Raw genomic sequence first — 27693 nt, 5'->3', positions numbered from 1 at the left:
TTTATGTAGGAATAATCTCCAAATGAAGAATAAAAAAAATAAAATAATCCTGATTGTAAAATTTGTGCGTTAAAGATTTACAAAGAGAATATGTGCATCTAACTCATGTATTATCTACCCAAGAAAGAGAAAAAAGACAAAACAATATTAAAGCCTAAACTTAGTTATTACCAACCAGCTGCATCTGCGTGGTATCAACATAACCAAACCAGCGTTGCGTGAAGGAACACCATTTTAAATTAAACCTCAAAACCTGTCTCTGTTATACGATGGATAGAACAAGCCACGTTCTTTTCAAACCCCAATTTCTTAAAAATAAATCCAAATTTGCAAATTAAACTCATACGTACTCAAGTGGGAAACCAAAGATAAAGTAGTGGGAAAAAAATACAAGGCCAACGACCAAGAAGGCAAGAACCATGTGTGTATATATAAACCTCGTTCCCTTGTCTTAGGATAACCATAAAGCTCCACTTTGATTTTCCAATGGGGTCCTATAGGGTTTCCAATTATTCATTCGTTTTGTTCATATTGTTTCTGGGTTCTTTTGCTTCTTCTTCTTTTTCATCATCCTTGCACCCTTTGGTTTTCAACTCCAAAGTCGAACACCTCAACCACACAGCAATATCTGAGTTTAGGGTTCTTAACAGAAGATTTCTAGACGACTGTCCGAATCCGAGCCCTTATCTGCAAATTAGTACTAATTCAAGTGCTTCTGGCCTTGGAGATGAAGAATATGTGAGTGTCAATATTAGTGGCGTCCTGCGTCCTTCCAAAGATGATTGGGTCGCCATGATATCACCTTCTCATTCTGAGTAAGAGTTCTATAACAAATGTGGATTATGTTTTATTAATTATACACGTTAAATAATCGTTTACTAATTAATTCATGGTGTTAGTTTTAAGATAGTTCAGATGTTATACGTTGTTTATTTATACATGCATGTTGGAAATATGCAGTATATCAAGCTGCCTTGCCAATGGAATTCTCTATGCACAAACCGGAGATTTTGAAAAACTTCCTCTTCTCTGCCATTATCCTGTCAAGGTAAACAAATTATCAACCTTTTTCTCTTATGTATTTTGTTACACCAAAAATAAAAACAAAAAGAAAAATAAAAAGATAGAAGCTAGGTTAATGAGTAGTGAAAAAAATTTCTTTGTAGTGGATTGGTATCTGATCGATATCTTGTAAGCAATAGCAACCAAAAACAAAGAATACCCGGCTGATTAAAAATTTCTTTGTAGTGGATTGGTATCTGATCGATATCTTGTAAGCAATAGCAACCAAAAACAAAGAATACCCGGCTGATTAGAGCCACCAATCACTCTCCTCTTTATATGGCAATAGTTTGGAATCCTGTGGAGCTCATTAACTTTTCATCCAGCTTTTTCGTGTTCAACTACTACTTTAGAGATTTGAAAGTGAGAATGTGATCTCTGTATGAGAGGAAAGAGCTTCTTTTCTGACTATTTTTTAAAAAAATTATACAAAGATGCTGGAAAATAGTTGATTGGGCTATGTCATAGAATGGATAAATCATAGTTTTGTATCGAACTCGTCATTTATGAGAGTTTTAACATAAGACATTCCCTTGGTAAAAAAGAACACTACTACACCATAATATGCTAGTGCCTATTTTACAACAATACAGGTCCTAACTTGGGGCCCTAATCAGATTTTTATTTTACTTTTTATAACAAGCAATACTGCTATTTTAAGCTAGACCAGTGAGAGCTGCGGGTTAAACCCAATAGACATTGAATTAAAGAGAAAAACTCTATTCACTAGATCGATCCGCTTCTGACTTCACTTCCTCCGTTGTCAATCAGTTCCTTAATTTCTTTATCAAAGTCCAGCTATTGGAAGAATCAAGACAGGTGGTTGATAGTATTCTAAAGTCTTCCCTACCTCCTTCCTTCCTTCCGGATGGTACTGAAATCCATCACTTGCCCTAATCAGTTAGGTCGCGAAAGAATCGGATCAAGCGCAAGTTTTCATTTGACAAACAGTGTTTCTTTTTTGGTGTCCATTTAATGTTGAATTTTCTGTTTCTAGGTAGTAAGCAAAAATATTAAATTCGAATGAACAAAAGCCAAAGTTTTTAGGTAGCAACCGAAATCAATAAACTCGAATGAAGAAGAGCCAAACAAACAAATAAAAGTCAAATATTACGGTCTGGTGGTATTCTTTTCACTTGTAAGTGAGAGGTTGTTTTTTTTTTTTTTGGAGTACATTGATATATTTTTACACTAAGAGGTATAGGAGTTTGGCTTAGCCACACAATGGACAACCTAATTAAATATCGAATTTGTTATCCATGAGATTCGAACCTAAGACATTTGACTTCTAAGTGAAGAAGGATACCATCAGACCGTAATACTAAGATGTCTTAGGTATGAATCTTGTGGACGGTGAATTCAATACCAAATTAGGTTGCTTATTGTGTAACTTAGTTAAACTCCCAACTCCCCTTAGTGTAAAATATATCGTTGTACTAAAAAAAAGTCAAAATCAAGGGCCACATGGGGCAGTGAAAGGGAAAGTAGCATGAGACAATTAGGTTGCCAATTGTGTTGCTTAACAGAACTTCTAACTATTTTTAGTGTAAAATATATCCTTGTAAAAAATAAAAAAATAAAAAAAATAAAAAAAGTCAAAACCAAGGGCCACATGGGCGGTGCCGAATAATTACTGTCTTTCAGGTGCCACGTTACGTTACTAACAAAGTGGCGTGGAGAAACCCATAACGTTTACGTAGAAAGCAACGAAGTGGCTTTTGCTTTGACGTTGGGACAACTTAGCTGATGCCGCATGGTTCCATCGGCCTAGGTAGGGTTCTGTCGAGGCATTTTCTGGCCCCTTTTATTTTGTCCTACTCTTTTTCTAATTTTCATGCTTTTAATATTCAAATTAATTTCGACTTATATATTCATTGACCAAAATGTTGAGATGTGTTAAAACTTGGTAATATTAGGAAGACTAATTTTGTAGACAAAATTTTGAAAACTAAAAGACATGGAAGTTGATGATTGGTTTATTAGTTAATCGTTGATAAACGTGCTTATTCTTATTAGTGACACATCATTTAGTTTGCAAATTTTGTGTCCAAATTTAATCTCCCTACCATTATCCTAAAACTTACGTGAGGCCGTATATTTATCATTTATGTCATATGTTAAATGGTTCAACTTTTAGTTGCATCGAGGCATTTTGTATAAAATTTTAGCACCTACTGATTGCACGGGTAATTAAGTGAAGTCAATATCGATGCTGTTAATGATGGACTGTTACTCATTCCATCACTTGCAAATAACGTATCTTCACCGTAGAAAATTCATTGAAAGCGTTCAATTTTTTAATCTTTATTTGAAGATCATCCCTAAAAAAATTTCATTCGAATCGAAATTCGTCAACGGCTCATTATCAATATGTTCTAAAAAACAGAATTAACAAACATATTGATCTTTAATTGAAAATTTTGTAGGCAGCATACATGAGCAATGATCCTGACTATCTCAGCTGCAAGAAGAAGGAATGCCAAAAGTATCAGAATGGTCGATGCATGGTGTCCACTTGTGGTGGTTCATTATCATTTCATGTTATCAACATCAGAACCGACATTGAATTTGTGTTGTTTTCCGGTGGATTTGAGGAACCTTGTATTCTCAAGAAGTCAAACCCTCTGAAATTTACCAATCCGAATAAGCCATTATATGGACATCTCTCAAGCATCGATTCAACTGGAACATCGGTAATTAACCCGCTGCCCGCTGTCAATTAATTTCACTATTTTTTTTAGGGTGTGTGTAAATTTCACTATTTTTTTTAGGATGTGTTATACACACACCCCTTTTTACTTCTCCCACACCCTTTGTTAATTTCTGTCATTTGATCTTCTTCAATTCATCTAATCCGACGGTCAAAAATTAAAAGGGTGTGAGAGAAGTAAAAAATGGTGTGTGGATATCACACCCTTTTTTTTTTTAGTACAAGGGATATTGTAAACCCAAGATGCAGTAGGTTAAAGAAAAATGCCCTAACCTGTTGAGAGTTGTTCCACATTGGTAAGGGACAAGGTTTGCTATGTGCTTATATGATCTTGAGCTACTTCTCATATTACCAATTAGTTTTATGGTGAAACCCTAATTTCATCATGATATCAGAGCAAGGTTATCCATGTGTGAAGCCCAACGGCCACACGCGCTCCACGTCACCCAGTTGTTGTCCACGTGTGGCGGATCCGCCACACGTGCGAGGGCGTGTTAAGAGATGTCCCACATTGGTGAGGGACAAGGTTTGCTATGTGCTTATATGATCTTGAACTACTCCTCATATTGCTAATTGGTTTTATGATGGAACCCCAATTTCATCGTAACTATGAGGGCAATTCACCACTTAAGTTATGTACATGAAAGCCTAATTTCTACTTGAATTATGGGGTAATGTTCTATGAATCATGATTCGTTATGATGCAGATGAGATTAACATGGGTTTCTACTTAAATTATGGGGTAATGTTCTATGAATCATGATTCGTTATGATGCAGATGAGATTAACATGGGTTAGTGGACATAAGGAACCTCAGCAAGTGCAATATGGCAACAGAAAAAAACAGACATCAGGAGTTACTACATTTTCACAAGACGATATGAAAAGTGAGTTCCTCATCTCCTACTTCCACACAGATCAATGTGTTTCGCTGTACACATACCCGTATGACATTAACAGAACTGTAATCAATTTACATGAAACCTACAAATTGCGTATACCAAGTTGTATAAGTTGAAGGATCAATGGTGTAATTTTTCTCCTAATCTTCGGCCGCACTAGCTATAACTCACTCCAGACAGCCCCGATTGGGGTTTCATTCCGAATGTCTTCTTAATCTCTTTGTTTTCGTGTTTGTGCCCCCTTTATAATTGATAGGTTCTGCTCTACCAAGTCCAGCCAAGGACTTCGGCTGGCATGATCCAGGCTTCATTCACACGGTAGTAATGAGAGGACTTAAGCCTTCATCTAGTTTCTCTTATAGATACGGAAGGTATGAATCGTTATGATGTAGCTTTAACCTTATAACTAATATTTGGTAGAAGAAAAAGAAGAAACAATGTTCCAAAATATTTGACGAAGGAGAATATGGTGTATGATGACAATGATCCATATATATACATATATACTCTTGTTATTAACAAAAGAGCCTTTCATCTTTTTTCAAATTCATGAACAAAAATCCAGCGATTCAGTTGGTTGGAGTGATCAAATCCAATTCCGAACTCCACCAGCAGGAGGATCTGATGAACTCAAATTTCTTGCATTTGGCAACATGGGAAAGGCTCCTCGTGATTCTTCGGCAATGCATTACATTCAGGTATGATGCATTAGTTCGTGCCCATTACTCAAATTTCTGGCACATGTTTGTACCTTGAAGGAAAAGTAAAGGCTAACGAGAATTTCAATCTTGTTGCATGAATATATAGCCAGGATCTCTTTCAGTGATTCAAGCCGTGGCTGATGAAATAAATTCCGGGAATGTAGACTCTATCTTCCACATTGGAGACATTAGCTATGCCACAGGATTTTTAGTTGAATGGGATCTTTTCCTTCAACAAATCAGTCCAGTCGCTTCTCGAGTTTCTTACATGACAGCGATAGGAAACCATGAGACGTATGCTCTTTTATTATTTTCAAACTCTCAATCCACAGCACACATTCAAACAAACGAATAACTTTAGATTTGAGCAAGATGCTTGGCTACAAACAGAACATCTTGCACTTGACAAAAACTATGATTTTCTTTTTTTATAAATATATCATAACCTTTTGAATGTAAGGAGAGATGAAAAATGCTGACATAGCATTGCTCTAGGGTTTATGTGAGGAAAAAGTTTAGCCAATAACTTGATAATCAGGAGGACTTCGGGAACAATGTTGTTACAGTTTGTAACTTCAGGGATGATTTCGACAATTTTTAAAATGTCAATGATCAAACTGTTTGCCTATGTTTTGCTTTGCTTTGTGGGATTCATAATGTATATGCATTATACGTACAATTTGCAGGGACTATATAGACACTGGATCAGTTTATATTCTTCCAGATTCAGGTGGAGAATCTGGAGTTCCTTATGAGAATTACTTTCCTATGCCAACCTCAGCAAAGGATAAGCCATGGTATTCCATAGAACAAGCAAGTGTTCACATCATGGTGATTTCAACAGAGCATGACTGGTACACAAATTCTGAGCAGGTAAAGATGAATCAGCACTTCTGCATTTGCTTAATCATATCATTAATTCAAGCAACTATACTCTCAGCTTATTCAATGCTTTTATTTTACGCACTATATATTACAGTATCAATGGATGAGAAAGGACATGGCTTCAGTTGATCGATCTAAAACTCCTTGGTTGATTTTTATGGGGTAAGTTAACTAAGAGACCTTCAAGTTTATGTTGTTTTCTAGTCTACTAATTTTAACTTAAACATTCGAAAATCGAGTGTTCCAGTAATTAACTCTCTTTTTCACTCTTTTTATGTTGTAGTAAATATAATGCATGTTACTTTTTAAACTGCAGGCATAGACCCATGTATTCCTCCTCACCTGGATTCCTCAATGTTGATAAAATATTTGTCAACGAAGTGGAACCATTACTGCTCGAGAGCAAAGTAACATCCCTTCACCAGCTTGTTATTGGTTATATATTTCTAGCTAGTTAGTTCCTTTCTGACATACATTGCTGTTGGAAATTTGAACTGTAGGTTGATTTAGTCCTATTTGGTCATGTCCATAACTACGAGCGAACTTGTGCGGTTTATAAGAGTGAATGCAAAGGATTGCCTCAAAAAGATGAAAATGGGATCGACACATATGATCATAGCAACTACAGTGCCCCAGTGCACGCTGTAATTGGTATGGCTGGCTTTACCTTGGACGGGTTCTCAAGTGGTGTAAGTCTCTCTCTCTCTCTCTCTCTCTCGCTTACACACACACAGGATTTTCGTACCGTTCTTTACATAGAATTGGAATCTGATCAAACAGGTTAATAATCCTTGGAGTTTATCCAAGATTTCTGAATTTGGTTATCTAAGAGGACATGCCACAAAGAAAGAGATGAAATTAGAGGTCAGTACTAAATATGCAAGTTTGAGACTGAAACTTTGAACAAATCTCACTGTGGCAGACTTGTATGTTCACTAAATTGCTTTCATGTTTCCAGCTTGTGAATGCAGATACAAGAAAGGTTGAAGACAGATTCCGCATTACAAAATAGCAAGGTCATTTAATAGGAAGATCTGTGTCCAATGTATAGATAAGTTGAACAAGATGAAGAGGAGAGTGCCGGTCATCATGTTAGAAGAAAGTTGTTTCGAAATGTCACTAAGTATTTTTAGTACAAATTATAAGGTTAATGTATTGCGAAAATATTGTCATCTAAGATAAAAGATAGTTTAAACATCTACAGATCATGTCCTCGAACAATGATCTCTTCCTTTTTCAGAATCATTCAATCAGATTAATGGCAACTCTTAAATCTAAAAATTTCCGGCACAACTTATGTATCACACCTTGATCACTACTCCTCCTACCAATAACCTCAGCTCTCTCATGTCCTCTTCCTCCTCCTCCTCCGAGACTTCTGTTGCTGCTGCAGCAAGGTTTTTTGTCCACCGCGTCCCAATCTTGGGGCTCTTTCTCGCTCTTTGGGTCTTTGTAATCATAAACTCCTTGAGGCAAAAAAAAGCACCATGGCTTGCCCGTTTGGCCCGTGTTTGGCATGTTCCTCTTTCTGTCTCTGGCACTACCCCAAACTAAGCCATATGAGTTGCTCTCCGAAGTTCTTTGCCACCAAAATGGAACGATTAGATTCAAAGGGCCTTGGTGTAGCAGCCTCTTTGGCGCCATCACTTGCTACCCTCGTAACTTGGAGTACCTTCAAGACCAAGTTCTCCAATTTCCTCAAAGGCCCTTATTTCCTAGACGCCGTTTGAGATCTTCTCCGGGAAGCCATATTCAGTGCAGACAGCGATAAGTGGCAGCGCCAAAGGAAGACGGCTGGCTTTGAGTTCCATTCAGCCAAGTTCCAGAAACTGACAGTGGATTCATTGTTTGAGCTGGTTCACGCTCGGCTGTTTCCTGTTTTAGAGGACTCCATCAAACACTTGGCCCCAATCGATCTCCAAGACGTTCTTATGAGGTTGACTTTTGACAACGTTTGCATGATCACATTTGGGGTCGATCCCGGTTGCTTGCAGCCAGGTTTACCCAAAATACCATTTGCTCAGGCTTTTGAGGAGGCGACAGAAGGAACGTTGATACGCTTTTGTGGCCCCATGTGCTTGTGGAAGGCCATGACGTACTTCAAATTGGGCCCAGAGAGGAAGCTTCAGATGTCCATAATATAGGAGTGGATGAATTCGCAGACAATGTCATCCGGTCATTAAAGAAAGAGAGCCAACGCCAAGCTTTTCGAAGGCCAAGTCATCTCGGTCGGTATTCAGTCAGTTGAGTCAACGCTACTATTTTCGAAGGCTCAATCTTCAGTCAAAATCCTTAATGGAGCTAGAGCAGCTTTTCAAAAATTCAACTTAAACAAGCAGATTTGAGCCCAGTAATTCAGGCTCAACTTGTGTCGAAAACATAGTTTGCTCTGATACCATGATTAACATTTTTAGGCTTTGCATGTTCTACCATCAACATCGTCAATATTGTCCCAACTATTAGGGATGGAATCTCTAATATATAAGTTGTATATTATTTTGCCATATGTCTGATATGAGATTCTATTGTCCAACACTTAGTACCAATAATCTAGTGTGATATTATTCTTCACTAGTAATTGAGAGGTCTTAGATTCTATTCTCGTGAATGACAAGTTTAATACTCGCAAGGTTCTTTTCTTGTTCATGAGAACAAAAATTAAAATATTATAAGTGTAGCAACTAGCCGTGCAAGTTGGAATGGTGCTTCTGATTCTAATAGTAATAGTAAAGTTTTCGAATCCAAACTCAAAAATTTCGAATTCGAATAGTTTTTTAAAAATTGTTATGAAAATTGGAATGCATTTGGAGATTCCGAAAATTTCGAACTTATTCCGATAATTTTTTTTATAGTTATTTACTCAAATTATGTATTTTGTAATCAACATAGTATTTTATTGTTAGTTTTGGATACCTTATGTTCATTATAACAATTTAAACATATATATATATATATCAGGCCCTTTAATAAGAGAAATCCCCATTTTTTTAGAAAAATGGAGATCCTTCTTGTTAAAGGATTCCTATATATACTAGCATATGGGCACATACAAAATGTATGAGATTTTTTTTTTTTGAAATAGAAGGAGAGAGGAAGAGAGTGATAGAGAATGTGGGAGTGTGAAGTGTTTTTTTATTTTTTATTTATTTTTAATTAGTAATATGTTAGGATTACATGTAGATGATGCTTTGAAAAAAAAAACAGTAAAATTTGGTGATGTGAAATTACATTTTTCATCCATATTTCTTATTCATGTTCTATTTTAATTAAAGGACTAAACTGATAATTTCATAAGGTTTTGGTTGACAATGATTGTTTTATTAATTAGTAGATATATATATATATATATTAAATTGGATAAGCACACTAGTATACCATTTTTTTTTAACAAACGATATTATCTACACTAATGGAATGAGGTGAGCTTAGACTCTCAATGGACTAGCAATAATATGGTCCAAATTCGCCTTTAGCGCGAATTGAATTAAATTTTTTATTTACAAAAAGAATACCACTATGCCGTAGTAAAAATTGTTTGTACCAAAAAGTTAATTGAATTTATATATAAGTATATACTAAGTATTAAAAAAAGAAATTGTATGTAACAAAAAAGTTCGAGAGTATTAAAAACCCCATAAAATGTATGAATTTTCAAATTATATTTTAAAATCATCGAGACTACTTCGATACAGAAGATTCTTAAAATATCAATTTAAAAAATTGTGATTCGATCTGAATTAATTTCGAAATATCAAAATAAAAGTTAAAAATATTCCTACCCAAAGGTCCCGTTCAAAAAAAAAGGAACGACCCAAGGGTCAAGGGCATGCTTACTAGAAAATGTAATGAAGGGACGCGCGGCGAAATAATAGGGGGACACGTGGCCCCGCGCTTTCACCCCACCGAGTCAAGTCAACATTTGAAAAACAAACAGTTTTGCAACAGCGCTGAGTTGTTCTTCATTCTCTGAGAAATTCGGAATCCATTTTCTTCTCAATCTTTCAACTTCCCATCCATCGGAAGATTGAAATCCACGGCGATGGAAGTTGTGGGCGGCGCTCTTCTCTCTTCCTTTCTCTCCGTCTTGTTTGATAGGCTGGCCTCCCGTCCCGTCGTCGACTTCATCCGCGGACAGAAGATCACCAGCGGACTGCTCAAGAAGTTGAGGATTAAGCTGCTTTCAGTTAATTCTGTGCTCGATGACGCGGAGGAGAAGCAATTCAACAACCCAGCTGTGAGGGAGTGGCTCGACGAACTTAAAGATGCTCTGTATGCTGCAGACGACCTGCTGGATGTGATCAAGACTGAAGCTCTGCGGCGAAAGCTCGAAGGCGATGAATCCGAAAGCAGCAGCAGCAGAAAAAGTCAGGTACCCATCTCCAGTTCCACTTGGATTGATGAATTTGACAAAACAATGGAACCCAAGATTGTAGAAATGCTTGAGAGGTTAGAATTTATTGTAAATGAGAAAGATGTGCTTGGTTTGAACGAGGGTGTTCCGAATCGGCGACCACAATCAAGATTATCTGCCACCTCTTTGGTGGAAGAGGACGGTGTGTACGGTAGGGATGAGGACAAGGAGACCACTGTGAAGCTATTGCTATCTGATGATGCGAATGGCAATAAGTTGAGTGTGATTCCGGTTGTGGGAATGGGTGGCATCGGAAAGACCACCCTTGCGCAGCTCGTATACAACGATGCTAGAGTGAAGCAACATTTTGACTTGCAAGCATGGGTTTATGTTTCAGAAGAATTTGATGTTGTTAGAATAACCCAAATCATTTATGGTTCAGTCATTTCACAAACTTGTAGTATTACGGACTTGAATCTACTTCAAGTTAAACTCAAGGAGGCTTTGACGGGAAAGAAATGTTTCTTTGTTCATGATGATGTATGGAACGAGAATTATATTCACTGGGATGCATTGCGGTGTTCTTTTGAGTCTGTCGCACACGGAAGTAAGATCATTGTGACTACACGTAACCAACGTGTTGCATCAATGATGGGTACTGTCACAACTTACCATCTAAACCACATATCTGACGAAGATTGCGGGTTGTTATTTTCCAAGCATGCCTTCGGCAGGATAAACTCAGCTGTGCATCCAACTCTAGAAGAAATCAGTAGCGGAATAATTAAGAAGTGTAAAGGTCTTCCTTTAGCTGCAAAGTCTCTTGGGGGTTTGTTGCGCTGTAAACAAAGTTACGAGGAGTGGGATGAAATATTGAAGAGTGAAATATGGGACTTGCAAGATGAGTATACCATTCTTCCAGCTTTGAGATTAAGTTATCATCATCTTCCTTCTCATCTAAAACGATGTTTTTCCTATTGTTCGATTTTCCCCAAAGGATACAAATTTGGAAAATCAGAATTAGTTTTGTTGTGGATGGCTGAAGGTTTTTTGTCACCCCAAAGAAAGAAAATGATGGAAGACGTTGGAGTGGAGTACTTTGATGAAGTAATATCGAGGTCATTTTTTCAGCATTCAGGTGATGACCAATCACTTTTTACCATGCACGACCTTATCAATGATTTAGCAAAGTTTGTATCAAGAGAATTTTGTTTTAGGTTGGATGATAGCGACTCATTCAATAATGTTTCAAGCAAGACTCGTCATTTCTCATACACTCAGAATAGCCCCTTTCTCGAAGGACTTGGTGTAGGTGTTCATGCGACTGCAAAGGAGGAGATTTCTGGTTTTGATAAATTTGAAGCTTTATGCGAAGCCAAGTATTTGCGCACCTTCCTAGCAATAAAACCTGGACCATTATGGAATATTTTCAGTTTCAACAAGGTACCTCATGATCTCTTACGAACACTGTATTGTTTGAGAGTGCTCTCTTTATCTCATTGTAACAACAAGGAGTTGCCTTATTGGATTGGCAATTTGAAACACCTAAGGTATATAGACTTGTCATACAGTAGATTTGAAAAGTTACCTGAAACGATATGTACTTTGCATAATCTACAAACGTTGCTCTTGTTCAATTGTTATGAACTTGCTCAGTTGCCGATCAACTTGGGGAGACTCATCAACTTGCGCCATCTTGATGTTAGAAGCACTAATCTAAAAGAGATGCCACCACATATGGATAAGTTGAAGGATCTCCACACATTGAGTGACTTTGTTGTTGGCAAACAAACTGCACCTAGCATTGTAGTGTTGAAAGAGCTTCAGATAGTAGGTACACTTGCTATTTCAGGGCTTCATAATATAGTGAATTCTGAGGATGCTTTTGTTGCCAATATGAGAAATAAGCACCTTGACGGACTAGCTTTGACATGGGGAGCTGAGACCGATGATTCACAAAAAGATAGAGAGGTGCTTAATAATCTCCAGCCTCATACACACCTGAAAGCCCTCAGTCTTAAGTTTTATGGGGGTACAAGATTTCCGGATTGGTTAGGAGATCATTCTTTTTCTAATTTGGTTTCTCTTCGACTCGAAGATTGTAAACATTGTTGCGCCTTGCCACCACTGGGGCAGCTACCCTCCCTCGTCACGCTTTATGTTTGTGGGTTAAATGAAGTGGAGACGATAGGGCCTGAGTTTTATGGTAATGGTGTTTCTGTTGTTATGCCATTTAGATCTCTATCAGTTTTATTCTTCAAAGATATGTTGGGATGGCAAGAGTGGTCTCATTTCGGAAGTAGCCAAGAAGGTGGAGCTTTTCCTCATCTTTGTCAGCTCTATCTGACAAATTGTCCCAAGCTAACAGAGAAATTACCTGAGTATCTTCCATCCTTGACTACACTTGAGATAAGGAGATGCGAGCAACTTCTGGGTTCACTTCCAAGAACTCGGGCCATTTTGGAGATTCCTTCTGTGAAAGACAACCTTTGTCTTGAAGAGAAAACTAGCGGTACTAACTCATCTCTTACTCACGGTCTGGCTGATGCTTTAAGAGTTCTTAAAATAAAAAACTGTTGGAACTTATCTCCACTAAATTACTGCTATGCATTCCTTAAAACATTGAAGATAAAGAGTAGCTGTGATTCAACCACGTCTATCCCGCTGGACTACTTCCCAAATGTTAAAGAGCTCAAATTATATGACTGTAGGAATCTGGAATCCCTTACTTATTCCCAGGATTCTGAAAGCCCTACGATCCTGTCCCTCAGTTCCTTGAGAATATTTAATTGCCCAAATTTTATATCTTTTCCTGATGGAGGACTGTACGCCCCCAACTTGATAGTGCTTAATATATCTGAATGTGATAAATTGAGGTCATTGCCAGAACATATGTGCACCAGTCTCTCATCTCTTCAGGCTGTAATCCTAGAGTATTGTTCTGAACTAGAGTCATTTCCTGAAGGGGGACTGCCTTCAAATTTGGATATGCTGCGTATCTTTGGATCCAAAAAACTCATTGCCAACCGCATGCACTGGGGTCTGGATAGGCTCATCTGTCTCAGATACTTGGCCTTCAGCTTTGACGAATGTGAAGACGTTGTATCATTTCCGGAGGAGGGGCTTCTGCCTACCATTTTGACTACTCTCTGCATCTTCAATAGTCCAAATCTTAAGATCCTGGACTCTAAGGGTTTTCAAAACCTCACCGCTCTTCAACATTTGTTCATTGATGGGTGTAATGAGCTTGAATGCTTGCCAGAAGGCCTTCCCACTTCTCTTTCTCATTTGGATATCAATAAATGTCCTTTGCTGACACAAAGGTGCCAGAATGAGATAGGGGAAGATTGGCCAAAGATTTCTCACATCACTCGTGTAACCGTTGATGGGCTCGATTAAATAAACTGATCGACTCTCTCTCAGGTACTTCTTGCACTAATATGATTTTTGAAGTTTATGAATGGTTCAATCTTAGTAGGGAATCTGAAAATTGTTAGTTCTGGTCACTTATTCACTTTCAACTATTTATGCAATCTATAACTACCTGATGTTTAATTTCTAGTGGATTTAACTTCATCTTTCAGTCCATTAATGCTATGTTCCTGTCAACTACTTCCATTTTTAGGTGTGAGTTGTTCCTTCGCATATTAATTTGTCACTTGTTTATGTTCCTTTACGTATCAATCCAAATTTAAAATTATTTATTTTGTTGCTTTGCTTGAAATTCAATGACTATAACAGAACTGTATTCAATGTACATGAAACCTACAAATTGCGTATACCAAGTTGTATAACTTGATGGATCAATGGTAGTAATTTTTCTCCTAATCTTCGGACGCACTAACTATGACTCACCCCAGACAGGCCCGATTGGGGTTTCATTCTGAAGGTCTTTTTAATCTCTTTGTTTTCGTGTTTGTGCCACCTTTATAATTGATAGGTTCAGCTCTACCAAGTCCAGCCAAGGACTTCGGCTGGCATGATCCAGCCTTCATCTAGTTTCTCTTACCTATACGGAAGGTATGAATCGTTATGATGTAGTTCTAACCTTATAACTAATATTTGGTAAAAGAAAAAGAAGAAACAATGTTCCAAAATATTTGATGAAGGAGAATATGTTGTATGATGACAATGATCAATATATATACATATATATAATTTTGTTATTAACAAAAGAGCCTTTCATCTTTTTTCAAATTCATGAACAAAAATGCAGCAATTCAGTTGGTTGGAGTGATCAAATCCAATTTCGAACTCCACCAGCAGGAGGATCTGATGAACTCAAATTTCTTGCATTTGGCGACATGGGAAAGGCTCCTCGTGATTCTTGGGCGATGCATTACATTCAGGTATGATGCATTAGTTTCTGCCAATTACTCAAATTTCTGGCACATGTTTGTACCTTGAAGGAAAAGTAAAGGCTAACAAGAATTTCAATCTAGTTGCATGAATGTGTAGCCAGGATCTCTTTCAGTGATTCAAGCTGTGGCCGATGAAATAAATTCCAGGAATGTATACTCTATCTTCCACATTGGAGACATTAGTTATGCGGCTATGCCACAGGATTTTTAGTTGAATGGAATCTTTTCCTACAACAAATCAGTCAAGTCACTTCTCGAGTTTCGTACATGACAGCAATAGGAAACCATGAGAGGTATGCTCTTTTATTATTGTCAATCCAGAGCACACATTCAAACAAACGAATAACTTTAGATTTGAGCAAGATGCTTGGCTACAAACATAACATCTAGCACTTGACAAAAACTATGATTGTCTTTTTTTTATAAATATATAATAACCTTTTGAATGTAAGGAGAGATGAAAAATGCTAACATAGCATTGCTTTAGGGTTTATGTGAGGAAAACATTTAGCCAATAACTTGATAATCAGGAGGACTTCGGGAACAATGTTGTTACAGTTTGTAACTTCAGGGTTGATTTCGCCAATTTTTAAATGTCAATGACCAAACTGTTTCCCTATGTTTTACTTTGCTTTGTGGGATTCATAACGTATATGCATTATACGTACAATTTGCAGGGACTATATAGACACTGGATCAGTTTATATTTTACCAGATTCAGGTGGAGAATCTGGAGTTCCTTATGAGACTTACTTTCCTATGCCAACCTCAGCAAAGGATAAGCCATGGTATTCCATAGAACAAGCAAGTGTTCACATTACGGTGATTTCAACAGAGCATGACTGGTCCACAAATTCTGAGCAGGTAGATGAATCAGCACTTCTGCATTTGCTTAATCATATCATTAATTCAAGCAACTATACTCTCAGCTTATTCGATGCTTTTATTTTACGCACTATATATTACAGTATCAATGGATGAGAAAGGACATTGCTTCAGTTGATCGATCTAAAACTCCTTGGTTGATTTTTATGGGGTAAGTTAACTAAGAGACCTTAAAGTTTATGTTGTTTTCTAGTCTACTAATTGTAATGTACACATTTGAAAATCGAGTGTTCCAGTAATTAACTCTCTTTTTCACTCTTTTTATGTTGTAGTAAATATAATGCATGTTACTTTTTATACTGCAGGCATAGACCCATGTATTCCTCCTCACCTGGATTCCTCAATGTTGATAAAATATTTGTCAACGAAGTGGAACCATTACTGCTCGAGAGCAAAGTAACATCCCTTCACTAGCTTGTTATTGGTCATATATTTCTGGCTAGTTAGTTCCATTCTGACATACATTATAATAGTTTATATCCAAAGGCTTAGATTATTTGACACCTTAATAAAGCAACAACAACAACAACAACAAAGCCTTTTCCCACTAAGTGGGGTCGGCTATATGAATCCTAGAACGCCATTGCGCTCGGTTTTGTGTCATGTCTTCCGTTAGATCCAAGTACTCTAAGTCTTTTCTTAGAGTATCTTCCAAAGTTTTCCTAGGTCTTCCTCTACCCCTTCGGCCCTGAACCTCTGTCCCGTAGTCACATCTTCGAACCGAAGCGTCAGTAGGCCTTCTTTGCACATGTCCAAATCATCGGAACCGATTTTCTCTCATCTTTCCTTCAATTTCGGCTACTCCTACTTTACCTCGAATATCCTCATTCCCAATCTTATCCTTTCTCGTGTGCCCACACATTCCACGAAGCATCCTCATCTCCGCTACACCCATTTTGTGTACGTGTTGATGCTTCACCGCCCAACATTCTGTGCCATACAACATTGCTGGCCTTATTGCGGTCCTATAAAATTTTCCCTTGAGCTTCAGTGGCCTACGACGGTCACACAACACGCCGGATGCACTCTTACACTTCATCCATCCAGCTTGTATTCTATGGTTGAGATCTCCATCTAATTCTCCGTTCTCTTGCAAGATAGATCCTAGGTAGCGAAAACGGTCGCTTTTTGTGATCTTCGCTAGATTGCTCCGGTCATTAGTGTGGATAAGTATATAAATGGATAGAGATAGGAAAGCAAACACAAGATGTACGTGATCACCCAGATTGGCTACGTTCACGGAATAGAGGAGTTCTCATTAATTGTGAAGGGTTTACACAAGTACATAGGTTCAAGCTCTCCTTTAGTGAGTACAAGTGAATGATTTAGTACAAATGACATTAGGAAATATTGTGGGAGAATGATCTCGTAATCACGAAACTTCTAAGTATCGGAGTGTGGTATCATCTTGACTTGCCTTATCTGTCTCATAGGTAGATGTGACATCTTCTCTGGAAGTACTATTCCTCCATCCAGGGGTGGTATCTTTAACTGGTGGAGATGCACAAGGTAATGTATCAATTTCACTTGAAGCTTACTTGTAGTTTCAGGCTTGGTCAAGCGCGATACAAACCATGTAGTAGGAGTCCTAAAGTCGCCGAGCTAGGGGATCTGCTGAAAGAGGTGACAGACAAGGTAAGCAATCAGAGCTCCGGCTGATTGTTCACATTCTCCTTATCTTGCAGGCAGCATGAAGGATAAAGAGAAGAAAAATGAGAAGAGATGATATGTGATACTTTTGCTTTTGAAGAAGTAACTTTCCACAAGCTTATTCTTGAACTGAGCTGGACGGTTTTCTGGTTTCCTCCAGAGTATAAGGCCGACTGAAGAATTTGATGGTCAAAACAAGTCCATCAAATCTAGAGTATGTTCGACCCTGCTGATATGGGATACTTTTGCTTTTGACAGAGTAATGGATGTATCGGCACGTGTGCTGTTCCGCTTGTCTCCACATGCTTCCTTGTATCCTTCTCACTTGCCCTATCTGTTCCTCAGGCAGATGCGGTATCTTCCCTGAGAGCATAAGATGTTGAAGATGAGTACTCGAGAGCAATGCCAGGTAAGTAATCAGGTAAGGGGTTCCAGGCAGTCAGTTCCTGGCTGGATTCTTGATTCCAAGTGCTGACTGATTGCTCTCTTTCTCCTTGTCTTGCAGGTAAGAACAAGGCCAAAGGAAAAGACAGGGCAAAAGCATGATATGGGATACTCTTGCTTTTAACCCTGATGATATGAGATATTCTTGCTCTAGTATAGCTTGTTTGCAGAGGTATTAATGGGGGGTAAGAAAGCTGAATATTTCGAAAGGCTTCGTTGGGAGTGCCCTCTCAGATATGAGGAAGGGTTGAGCATTTTTGCAAGTCTGCCTGTCCGTTGGGGATGGAGGTCGACATATATAGGAGTCTCCCTAACAACAAGTAGTAATGCTATTCCTTTACCCTGCTTGGTCATAGCACGGTAGTGGGAGCTGCCAGCTTCACATGTTTTAACTCTGTCAGAGCACTTTGAAAAAGTGGTCTGTGGTATCTGGAAAGTTGATGTTGCGTGTGAAGATTACAGACAAGCTTTATCCAAGAAGATCCGGCTCTTGAAGTTGGGAAAGTGGTGCCTCTTCTGTTTTCGAACAAGCAATCCTATCGAGGATCTGGCTCTCGAGATTCGGAGAACGATGCCTCTTCGATTTTTGAGAAAGCAATTATGCTGGGGGTCTGGCTCTCGAGATTCGGAGAGCGGTGTCTCTTCGATTTTTGAGAAAGTAATCATGTTAGGAGTCTGGCTCTCGAAATTCGGAGGGCGGTGCCTCTTCGATTTTGGAGCGAGTAATCATGTTGGGAGTGTTTTCTCGAATGTGAGTAAAGGTTGGGCATGCTTGCTAGTCTACCTTGCCACAAAGCACAGAGGTTGACACACAGGGACTTTCCAATTATCCAGCAATGGTACTGTTCCTTTACCCTCTTCGATTTTTGAGAAAGTAGTCATGTTGGGAGTCTGGCCCTCGAGATTCGGAGGACGGTGGATTTTGGAGCAAGCAATCTTGTTGAGAGTGTTTTCTCGAATGTGAGTAAAGGTTGGGCATGTTTGCTAGTCTACCTTGCCACGAAGCACAGAGGTTGACACACAGGGACTTTCCAATTATCCAGCAGTGGTACTGTTCCTTTACCCTTGTGGGTAATAATATGGTAGCTAGACCTTCAAAATTTTATGTGTCTAAACTTTGTTAGTGCTGTTTCTTTGCTATTCTTTTACCCTTTTTGGTCAGAGCGATGTAGTGGGAGCTGCAAGCTTCACGTGCTCAACTTTGGCAGAGAACTTTGGCAAAGTTATCTGTGGTACCCATGAGCTATTGTTGCGTGTGGGAAGTGGGTGATTGAACAGTAAGATTCATGTTTTCTACTTCACCAGAAGTCTTCGACAGAATGCCCATAATTTCCGCAAAGCTGAGTGTGCGTGTGACAGGTGCTGACAAGGCTGGAAAAGTAGGTGCCTCTTCGATTTCTGAGATCGGCCCTCGTGGTCTCTGAGCAGCCCAGCTTTTGAGAAAGCGAGCGCCTCTTCGATTGATTTGGAGAACGATGCCTCTTCGATTTTTGAGAAAGCAATCCTGCTGGGGGTCTGGCTCTCGAGATTCGGAGAGCGGTGTCTCTTCGATTTTTGAGAAAGTAATCATGTTGGGAGTCTGGCTCTCGAGATTCGGAGGGCGGTGCCTCTTCGATTTTGGAGCAAGCAATCTTGTTATTTTCTCGAATGTGAGTAAAGGTTGTGCATGTTTGCTAGTCTACCTTGCCACGAAGCACAGAGGTTGACACACAGGGACTTTCCAATTATCCAACAATGGTACTGTTCCTTTACCCTCTCTTCGATTTTTGAGAAAGTAGTCATGTTGGGAGTCTGGCTCTCGAGATTCGGAGGACGGTGCCTCTTCGATTTTGGAGCAAGCAATCTTGTTGGGAGTTTTCTCGAATGTGAGTAAAGGTTGAGCATGTTTGCTAGTTTACCTTGCCACGAAACACAGAGATTGACACACAGGGACTTTCCAATTATCCAGCAGTGGTACTGTTCCTTTACCCTTGTGGGTAATAATATGGTAGCTAGACCTTCAAAATTTATGTGTCTAAACTTTATTAGTGCTGTTTCTTTGCTATTCTTTTACCCTTCTTGGTTAGAGCGATGTAGTAGGAGCTGCAAGCTTCACGTGCTCAACTTTGGCAGAGAACTTTGGCAAAGTTATCTATGGTACCCATGAGCTATTGTTGCGTGTGGGAAGTGGGTGATTGAGCAGTAAGATTCATGTGTTTTCTACTTCACCAGAAGTCTTCGACAGAATGCCCATAATTTCCGCAAAGCTGAGTGTGCGTGTGACAGGTGCTGACAAGGCTGGAAAAGTAGGTACCTCTTCGATTTCTGAGATCGGCCCTCGTGGTCTCTTAGCAGCCCAGCTTTTGAGAAAGCGAGCGTCTCTTCAATTTCTGAGATTGGCCTTCGTGGTCTTTGAGCAGCACAGCTTTTGAGAAAGCAAACGCCTCTTCGAGATCAACCCTCGTGGTCTCTGAGCAGCCCAGCTTTTGAGAAAGCAAACGCCTCTTCGATTTCTGAAGCACCGTCGAGTGCAGATTTTTATAGGGGCTGACATTAAGTTCTAAAGCACACTTGAAATCCACCAGTAGAAGCTCCATTCTTACACTTCTAAGATCTTGATTTGTCCGACCTCTTCTCTCTTCAACACCTTTGAAAATGTCTGGCCCCTCCGACCGTCGTTTCGACTTAAACCTTGTTGAAGAGGCAGCCCCGCCTTCTCCAGACAACATATGGCGCCCATCCTTCGTCTCCCCTACTGGTCCTCTTACTGTTGGGGATTCCGTAATGAAGAATGATATGACCGTTGCGGTGGTGGCCATGAACCTTCTCACTCCCAAAGATAACAGACTACTTTCCAAACGGTCTGATGAGTTAGCTGTTAAGGATTCGCTGGCTCTCAGTGTTCAGTGTGCAGGTTCTGTGTCTAATATGGCCCAACGCCTATTTGCTCGAACCCGCCAAGTTGAATCATTGGCGGCTGAAGTGATGAGTCTCAAACAGGAGATTAGAGGGCTCAAGCATGAGAATAAACAGTTGCACCGGCTCGCACATGACTATGCTACAAACATGAAGAGGAAGCTTGACCAGATGAAGGAATCTGATGGTCAGGTTTTACTTGATCATCAGAGATTTGTGGGTTTGTTCCAAAGGCATTTATTGCCTTCATCTTCTGGGGCTGTACCGCGTAATGAAGCTCCAAATGGTCAACCTCTGATGCCTCCTCCTTCTAGGGTTCTGTCCAGTACTGAGGCTCCGAATGATCCCCCTCCGGTGCCTTCTCTTTCTGGGGCTCTACCGACTGCTGAGACTTCTCCTAAGCAACCTTTGTGAAGGCTCCCTCTTGTTTGTTTATTTTGACTTATGTATATGTACATATTTGTAGCTTATCGGGAATATCAATAAATAAGCTTTCCTTCATTTCAACGTTTGTGTTAAATACACCAAAGCCTTCTTCGCTAAGTTCTTTGAATTTTCTTTTGTTGAAGCTTGTATGTTGAAGCTTTGTGAGTGGAGCATGTAGGTTGAGGTAGTGTTCCCTTAATTTCCCGAGTGAGGAAAACTTCTCGGTTGGAGACTTGGAAAATCCAAGTCACTGAGTGGGATCGGCTATATGAATCTTAGAACGCCATTGTGCTCGGTCCTGTGTCATGTCCTTCGTTAGATCCAAGTGCTCTAAGTCTTTTCTTAGAGTCTCTTCCAAAGTTTTCCTAGGTCTTCCTCTACCCCTTCGGCCCTGAACCTCTGTCCCATAGTTGCATCTTCTAATCGGAGCGTCAGTAGGCCTTCTTTGCACATGTCCAAACCACCGTAACCGATTTTCTCTCATCTTTCCTTCAATTTCGGCTACTCCTACTTTACCCTGGATATCCTCATTCCTAATCTTATCCTTTCTCGTGTGCCCACACATCCAACGAAGCATCCTCATCTCCGCTACACCCATTTTGTGTACGTGTTGATGCTTCACCGCCCAACATTCTGTGCCATACAGCATCGCCGGCCTTATTGCCGTCCTATAAAATTTTTCCTTGAGCTTCAGTGGCATACGGCGGTCACACAATACGCCGGATGCACTCTTCCACTTCATCCATCCAGCTTGTATTTTATGGTTGAGATCTCCATCTAATTCTCCGTTCTTTTGCAAGATAGATCCTAGATAACGAAAACGGTCGCTCTTTGGTATTTCTTGATCTCCGATCCTCACCCCTAACTCGTTTTGGCCTCCATTTGCACTGAACTTGCACTCCATATATTCTGTCTTTGATCGGCTTAGGCGAAGACTTTTAGATTCCAACACTTCTCTCCAAAGGTTAAGCTTTGCATTTACCCCTTCCTGAGTTTCATCTATCAACACTATATCGTCTGCGAAAAGCATACACCAAGGAATATCATCTTGAATATGTCCTGTTAACTCATCCATTACCAACGCAAAAAGGTAAGGACTTAAGGATGAGCCTTGATGTAATCCTACAGTTATGGGAAAGCTTTCGGTTTGTCCTTCATGAGTTCTTACGGCAGTCTTTGCTCCTTCATACATATCCTTTATAGCTTGGATATACGCTACTCGTACTCCTTTCTTCTCTAAAATCCTCAAAAGAATGTCTCTTGAGACCCTATCATACGCTTTTTCCAAATCTATAAAGACCATGTGTAAATCCTTTTTCCCATCTCTATATCTTTCCATCAATCTTCGTAAGAGATAGATTGCCTCCATGGTTGAGCGCCTTGGCATGAACCCGAATTGGTTGTCCGAAACCCGTGTCTCTTGCCTCAATCTATGCTCAATGACTCTCTCCCAGAGCTTCATTGTATGACTCATTAGCTTAATACCCCTATAGTTCATGCAATTTTGTACGTCGCCCTTATTCTTGTAGATAGGCACCAAAGTGCTCGTTCGCCACTCATTTGGCATCTTCTTCGTTTTCAAAATCCTATTGAAAAGGTCAGTGAGCCATGTTATACCTGTCTCTCCCAAAACTTTCCACACTTCGATTGGTATATCGTCTGGGCCTATTGCTTTTCTATGCTTCATCTTCTTCAAAGCTACAACCACTTCTTCCTTCCGGATTCGACGGTAAAAAGAGTAGTTTCTACACTCTTCTGAGTTACTCAACTCCTCTAAAGAAGCACTCCTTTCATGTCCTTCATTGAAAAGATTATGAAAATAACCTCTCCATCTGTCTTTAACCGCGTTCTCTGTAGCAAGGACCTTTCCATCCTCATCCTTGATGCACCTCACTTGGTTTAGGTCCATTGTCTTCTTTTCCCTTGCTCTAGCTAGTTTATAGATATCAAACTCTCCTTCTTTGGTATCTAGTCGTTTATACATATCGTCATAAGCCGCTAACTTAGCTGACACCTTAATAAAGCAAAATAAGAAAATGAGTTTTCTAATGGTTCATAGATTTTAAGTTGGTATTGCTTAATTAAGTGTCAAATACTTTAAGCCTTTAGATCTAAAAGGTCGTACCCAGTGCACAAGGCTCCCGCTTTACGCAGGGTCTGGGAGAGGTGAATGTCGGCTAGCCTTACCCCCATTTTATGGAGAGGCTGCTCCCAACCATTCTGACATACATTGCTGTTGGAAATTTGAACTGTAGGTTGATTTAGTCCTATTTGGTCATGTCCATAACTACGAGCGAACTTGTGCGGTTTATAAGAGTGAATGCAAAGGATTGCCTCAAAAAGATGAAAATGGGATCGACACATATAATCATAGCAATTATAGTGCCCCAGTGCACACTGGAATTGGTATGGCTGGCTTTACCTTGGACGGGTTCTCAAGTGGTGTAAGTCACTCTCTCTCTCCCTCCCTCTCTCTCTCTCTCTCTCTCTCTCTCTCTCTCTCTCTCTCTCTACAGGCACACAGGATTTTTGTACCGTTCTTTACATGGAATTGGAATCTGATCAAACAGGTTAATAATCCTTGGAGTTTATCCAAGATTTCTGAATTTGGTTATCTAAGAGGATATGCTACAAAGAAAGAGATGAAATTAGAGGTCAGTAAATATGCAAAGTTTGAGACTGAAACTTTGAACAAATCTCACTGTGGCAGACTTGTATGTTCACTAAATTGCTTTCATGTTTCCAGCTTGTGAATGCAGATACAAGAAAGGTTGAAGACAGATTCCGCATTACAAAATAGCAAGGTCATCTAATAGGAAGTTTTGTTAGAATTAATGTGAACCAGTCTCAGTCAATACCGTCGACAACGGTTGATGCTTTAAATCATCATTCACCTCCAGTACACTCAATGACGACTCAGTCCAAAGCTACGGTCAAAAAGCCAAATCCTAAATATGCTTTGCATGTTCTTACTGACAAGAAAGTTTTTGAACCAACGTGTTTTAGCCAGGCAATAAAACACAAGGAATGGAGGACTGCAATGGCCCAGGAATTCAGTGCCTTGCAGCGGTGTGGCACTTGGAATCATGTCCCTTATCATAGTGGCATGAATTTATTGCCAAATAAGTGGGTGTTTAAGATCAAACGACGTGCAGATGGCTCGATTGAGAGACATATGGCGAGGCTTGTGGCAAATGGTTTTCATCAGAAACCAGGGATTGATTACAAGGAGACCTTCAGTCCTGTTGTCAAGCATAGCACCATTAGACTTGTTTTAAGTCTTGCAGTTTCCAAGAAGTGGCATGTTCGACAGTTGGACGTCCAAAATGCATTTTTGCATGGGTATCTAAATGAGGATGTATATATGAGACAAGCACCGGATTTCATTGATAAACAGTATCCTAATCATGTTTGCAAACTCCAGCGCAGTTTATATGGATTAAAACAGGCACCGAGGGCCTGGTTTCAGAGGTTTTCTGATTTTTTACTTCAATTGGGGTTCCAAGAGTCCATGTGTGATTACTCTCTGTTTGTTTTTAATCAAAGAGGAGTCTATTTGATCTTGTTAATATATGTTGATGACATATTGCTTATAGGGAACAACGACACTCAAATGTCATGGTTAATCAAGAAGCTCAGCATGTTATTTTCCATGAAAGACTTGGGTCCATTAAGTTATTTCTTAGGTGTTGAAGTCCCATATTTTGGTGATCACATACATCTGACTCAATCAAAGTATGCTCTTGATTTGTTGGAACGCACAAAGTTTACAAATGCCAAGCCTATTGCGACTCCAGCTCCTGCAGGAAATAAACTCAGTGTATATGATGGTGAACCCTACAAGGATGAAGAACAATATCAAAGCGTCGTCGGTGCTTTACAATATTTAACTATCACAAGGCCTGATCTTTCTTACGTTGTTAACCAGGTATGCCAGTTTATGCATTCACCCAAGGATACCCATTGGATGGCAGTTAAACGTATATTACGTTACTTGAAGGCCACGTATGATCATGGTCTTGTATACAAACCTGGTGGTGTACAACTACATGCTTTTTCAGATGCAGATTATGCAGGCAACCCAGATACACGCTACTCCACTGGCGGTTTTTGTGTTTATTTGGGACCAAATTTAGTGTCATGGTCTTCGAAGAAACAAAAAATTGTCTCCAGGTCTAGTACAGAAGCCGAGTATAGGCAGCTTGTATACACTGCTGCTGAGTTATCTTGGTTACGCTCATTGTTCAGAGACCTGCATTTGAATCTTCTCAGGCCTCAAATATGGTGTGATAATGTTTCTTCCATAGTCTTAGCCTCTAACCCAGTGTTCCACTCGCGCATGAAACATTTAGAAGTGGATTATCACTATGTCAGGGAGAGGGTGGTTTGTGGAGAGCTTTTGGTAAATTTTATTTGTTCCCATGATCAGATTGCTGACCTATTCACAAGGGGTCTGTCTTCATCACGTTTCAAGTTCTTAGTGTCCAAGCTTCCTGTGGTTGCTCGACCAGTTAGCTTGCGGGGGGATGTTAGACCAAGTCAGACTTATCAAGCATCCAACTCTAGTTCAAACTCTTCAGTTGGATATTCTAAAGTTCAATCGTTATCCAAGGACAAGTCTGTTAAGTCTAGGTTTCTTTTGAATGTTTCTTAGCTAAGTCTGATAGCTTTGTATCATTTGAAATTCAAACTGTGCGTGTAAATGGGGTTTTTCAAAACCCTTATGTAATCTGTAAACTGATATAAATACAAGTAGTCCATCATTATATGGATATGTAAATTCAGCTGAAAACCTCAAGTATTCTAAGTTTTACAAGATTTACGTCCAGTGTATAGATAAGTTGAACAAGAAGAAGAGGAGCGAAGAGGAGAGTGCCGGTCATCATGCCCGGAGAAAGTTGTTTCGAGATCTTCTCGGGGATGGCATATTTAGAGCAGACAGCGATAAATGGCAGCACCAAGGAAGACAGCGAGCTTTGAGTTCCACTCAGCCAAGTTCCGAAAACTGACAGTGGATTCATTGTTTGAGCTGCTTGGTCACGCTTGGCTGTTACCTGTTTTGAGGACTCCATCAAACACTAGGCCCCAATCGACCTTCAAGACGTTCTTATGAGGTTGACTTTTGACAACTTCCGCATGATAACCTTTGGGGTCGATCCCGGTTGCTTACAGCCAGGTTTACCCAAAATACCATTTGCTCAGGCTTGAGGAGGCGACAGAAGGAACGTTGATGTGCTTTTGTGTCTCCCATGTGCGTGTGGAAGGCTGATTGAGTTCATATTATACCATATATTTTACCATATTCTTAGTTATAGTTTATTGGTTATTTTGGTAGAATTTTGATACTTTGTTATATATTTTCAATGCAGGACATTCGACTTCTTTTGGAGCAAAAAGTGATCAAACGGATGAATTTTGGACTGATTCTAATTGGAGGATGTTCATGAGTCTTTCAAGATGATTGTATCAAAGTTTCAGATTTTTCTACTTAGTTGTTTGACCGTGACAATGAAATAAAGGCCCAGCGTGCAGCTTTTCCAGATTCACGTTTCTTGACATTTTGGGTATTTTAGAGGTCAAGATAACATATTTTGAGGAACATTCCTTCTGAAGATTTGTAGGGGACGTCTCTAGCTTTCACAAGAGCCTTTTGGGACCAAATCGGAGTTGATTTGGTCAGTCAAAAGTTTATTTTCAAGGTGTTTTCTTTCCATTTTCTTAATAATATTTTGTTTTATGATTGTTCGTAGCTAGTTTCTTTTGCTAAGGCGAAGCCTTAAGCCTTAGCAAGAATATGTAGTTTCTTTTTAATTTACTTATGATATTATGCATGCATGTTTTGAATTATTAATCACCGTTTTAAACTATCTAAGTGTCTTAGTGATTCGCGACTATTAGGATGTTTAGAAAAGTAATTTGATGCAATTTTGGTCGGAAGGCTCCTGAAATTGGCACTGGCTTCTTGTGGTTAATAATTATAATTTCACTTACGATGAACACCACGTCTTAAGGGTTGTATAGTTTTTCAAAAGGTTTTATAAAATTTAATGAGTCTTTCATGTTCATATTTGATCCGAACGTCCGGACGGGTTGCATGTAAGATATACGTTATCTGTTAGAGGTTCCAAATAGAATATATCTTATGAAAACCTAACCTTCGAAATATGCATGGATAATTCATAAGTAATTGGAAGAATTACGTAGGATTGTTAAATTGACGGCTTAATCTTAGGGCTTTTACAAATTGATTTTCTTTAAATTGGTTTCTAGTTGACTTATTTAATTGTTTTTAATTTAAATTCATTTTTATTATATTAAATTCCAAAATCAATATTTTCAAAACTTTGTTTTAAATAATTAATTAAAAGTTGGTTTTAAACATAAATTATTCATTCAATCCCTGTGAAAAACGACCTTACTT

At 39.2% G+C, this 27693-nt stretch overlaps 2 protein-coding genes and 1 pseudogene across 2 annotated transcripts in view; all 3 read left to right on the top strand.

The window, feature by feature from the left end:
* The first annotated feature begins 486 nt into the window (after positions 1-486).
* LOC126628447 (probable inactive purple acid phosphatase 27) lies at positions 487-24165 on the top strand. Its single transcript, XM_050298136.1, has 14 exons — positions 487-815; positions 961-1048; positions 3489-3755; positions 4551-4659; positions 4931-5045; positions 5240-5372; positions 5482-5669; positions 6062-6248; positions 6355-6422; positions 6577-6667; positions 6761-6949; positions 7041-7124; positions 7219-7305; positions 24093-24165. Exons 1-13 carry the CDS (start codon positions 487-489, stop codon positions 7270-7272), a joined length of 1902 nt encoding a protein of 633 aa, XP_050154093.1. The 3' UTR covers positions 7273-7305; positions 24093-24165.
* The window catches only part of LOC126628450 (putative disease resistance RPP13-like protein 1), a 34592-nt gene continuing 16836 nt past the window's right edge, over positions 9938-27693 (top strand). The window contains exon 1 of the mRNA XM_050298138.1: positions 9938-12054. Within this exon, the coding sequence (XP_050154095.1) occupies positions 10300-12054 (1755 nt within the window). The 5' untranslated portion in view covers positions 9938-10299. The remainder of the gene's footprint in view (positions 12055-27693) is intronic.
* LOC126628458 (probable inactive purple acid phosphatase 27) lies at positions 13888-24165 on the top strand (annotated as a pseudogene).

Source organism: Malus sylvestris, chromosome 7, assembly GCF_916048215.2.
Source record: "Malus sylvestris chromosome 7, drMalSylv7.2, whole genome shotgun sequence".
Classification (NCBI taxonomy): Eukaryota; Viridiplantae; Streptophyta; class Magnoliopsida; order Rosales; family Rosaceae; genus Malus; species Malus sylvestris.
This window is presented reverse-complemented; position numbering and strand designations above follow the sequence as displayed.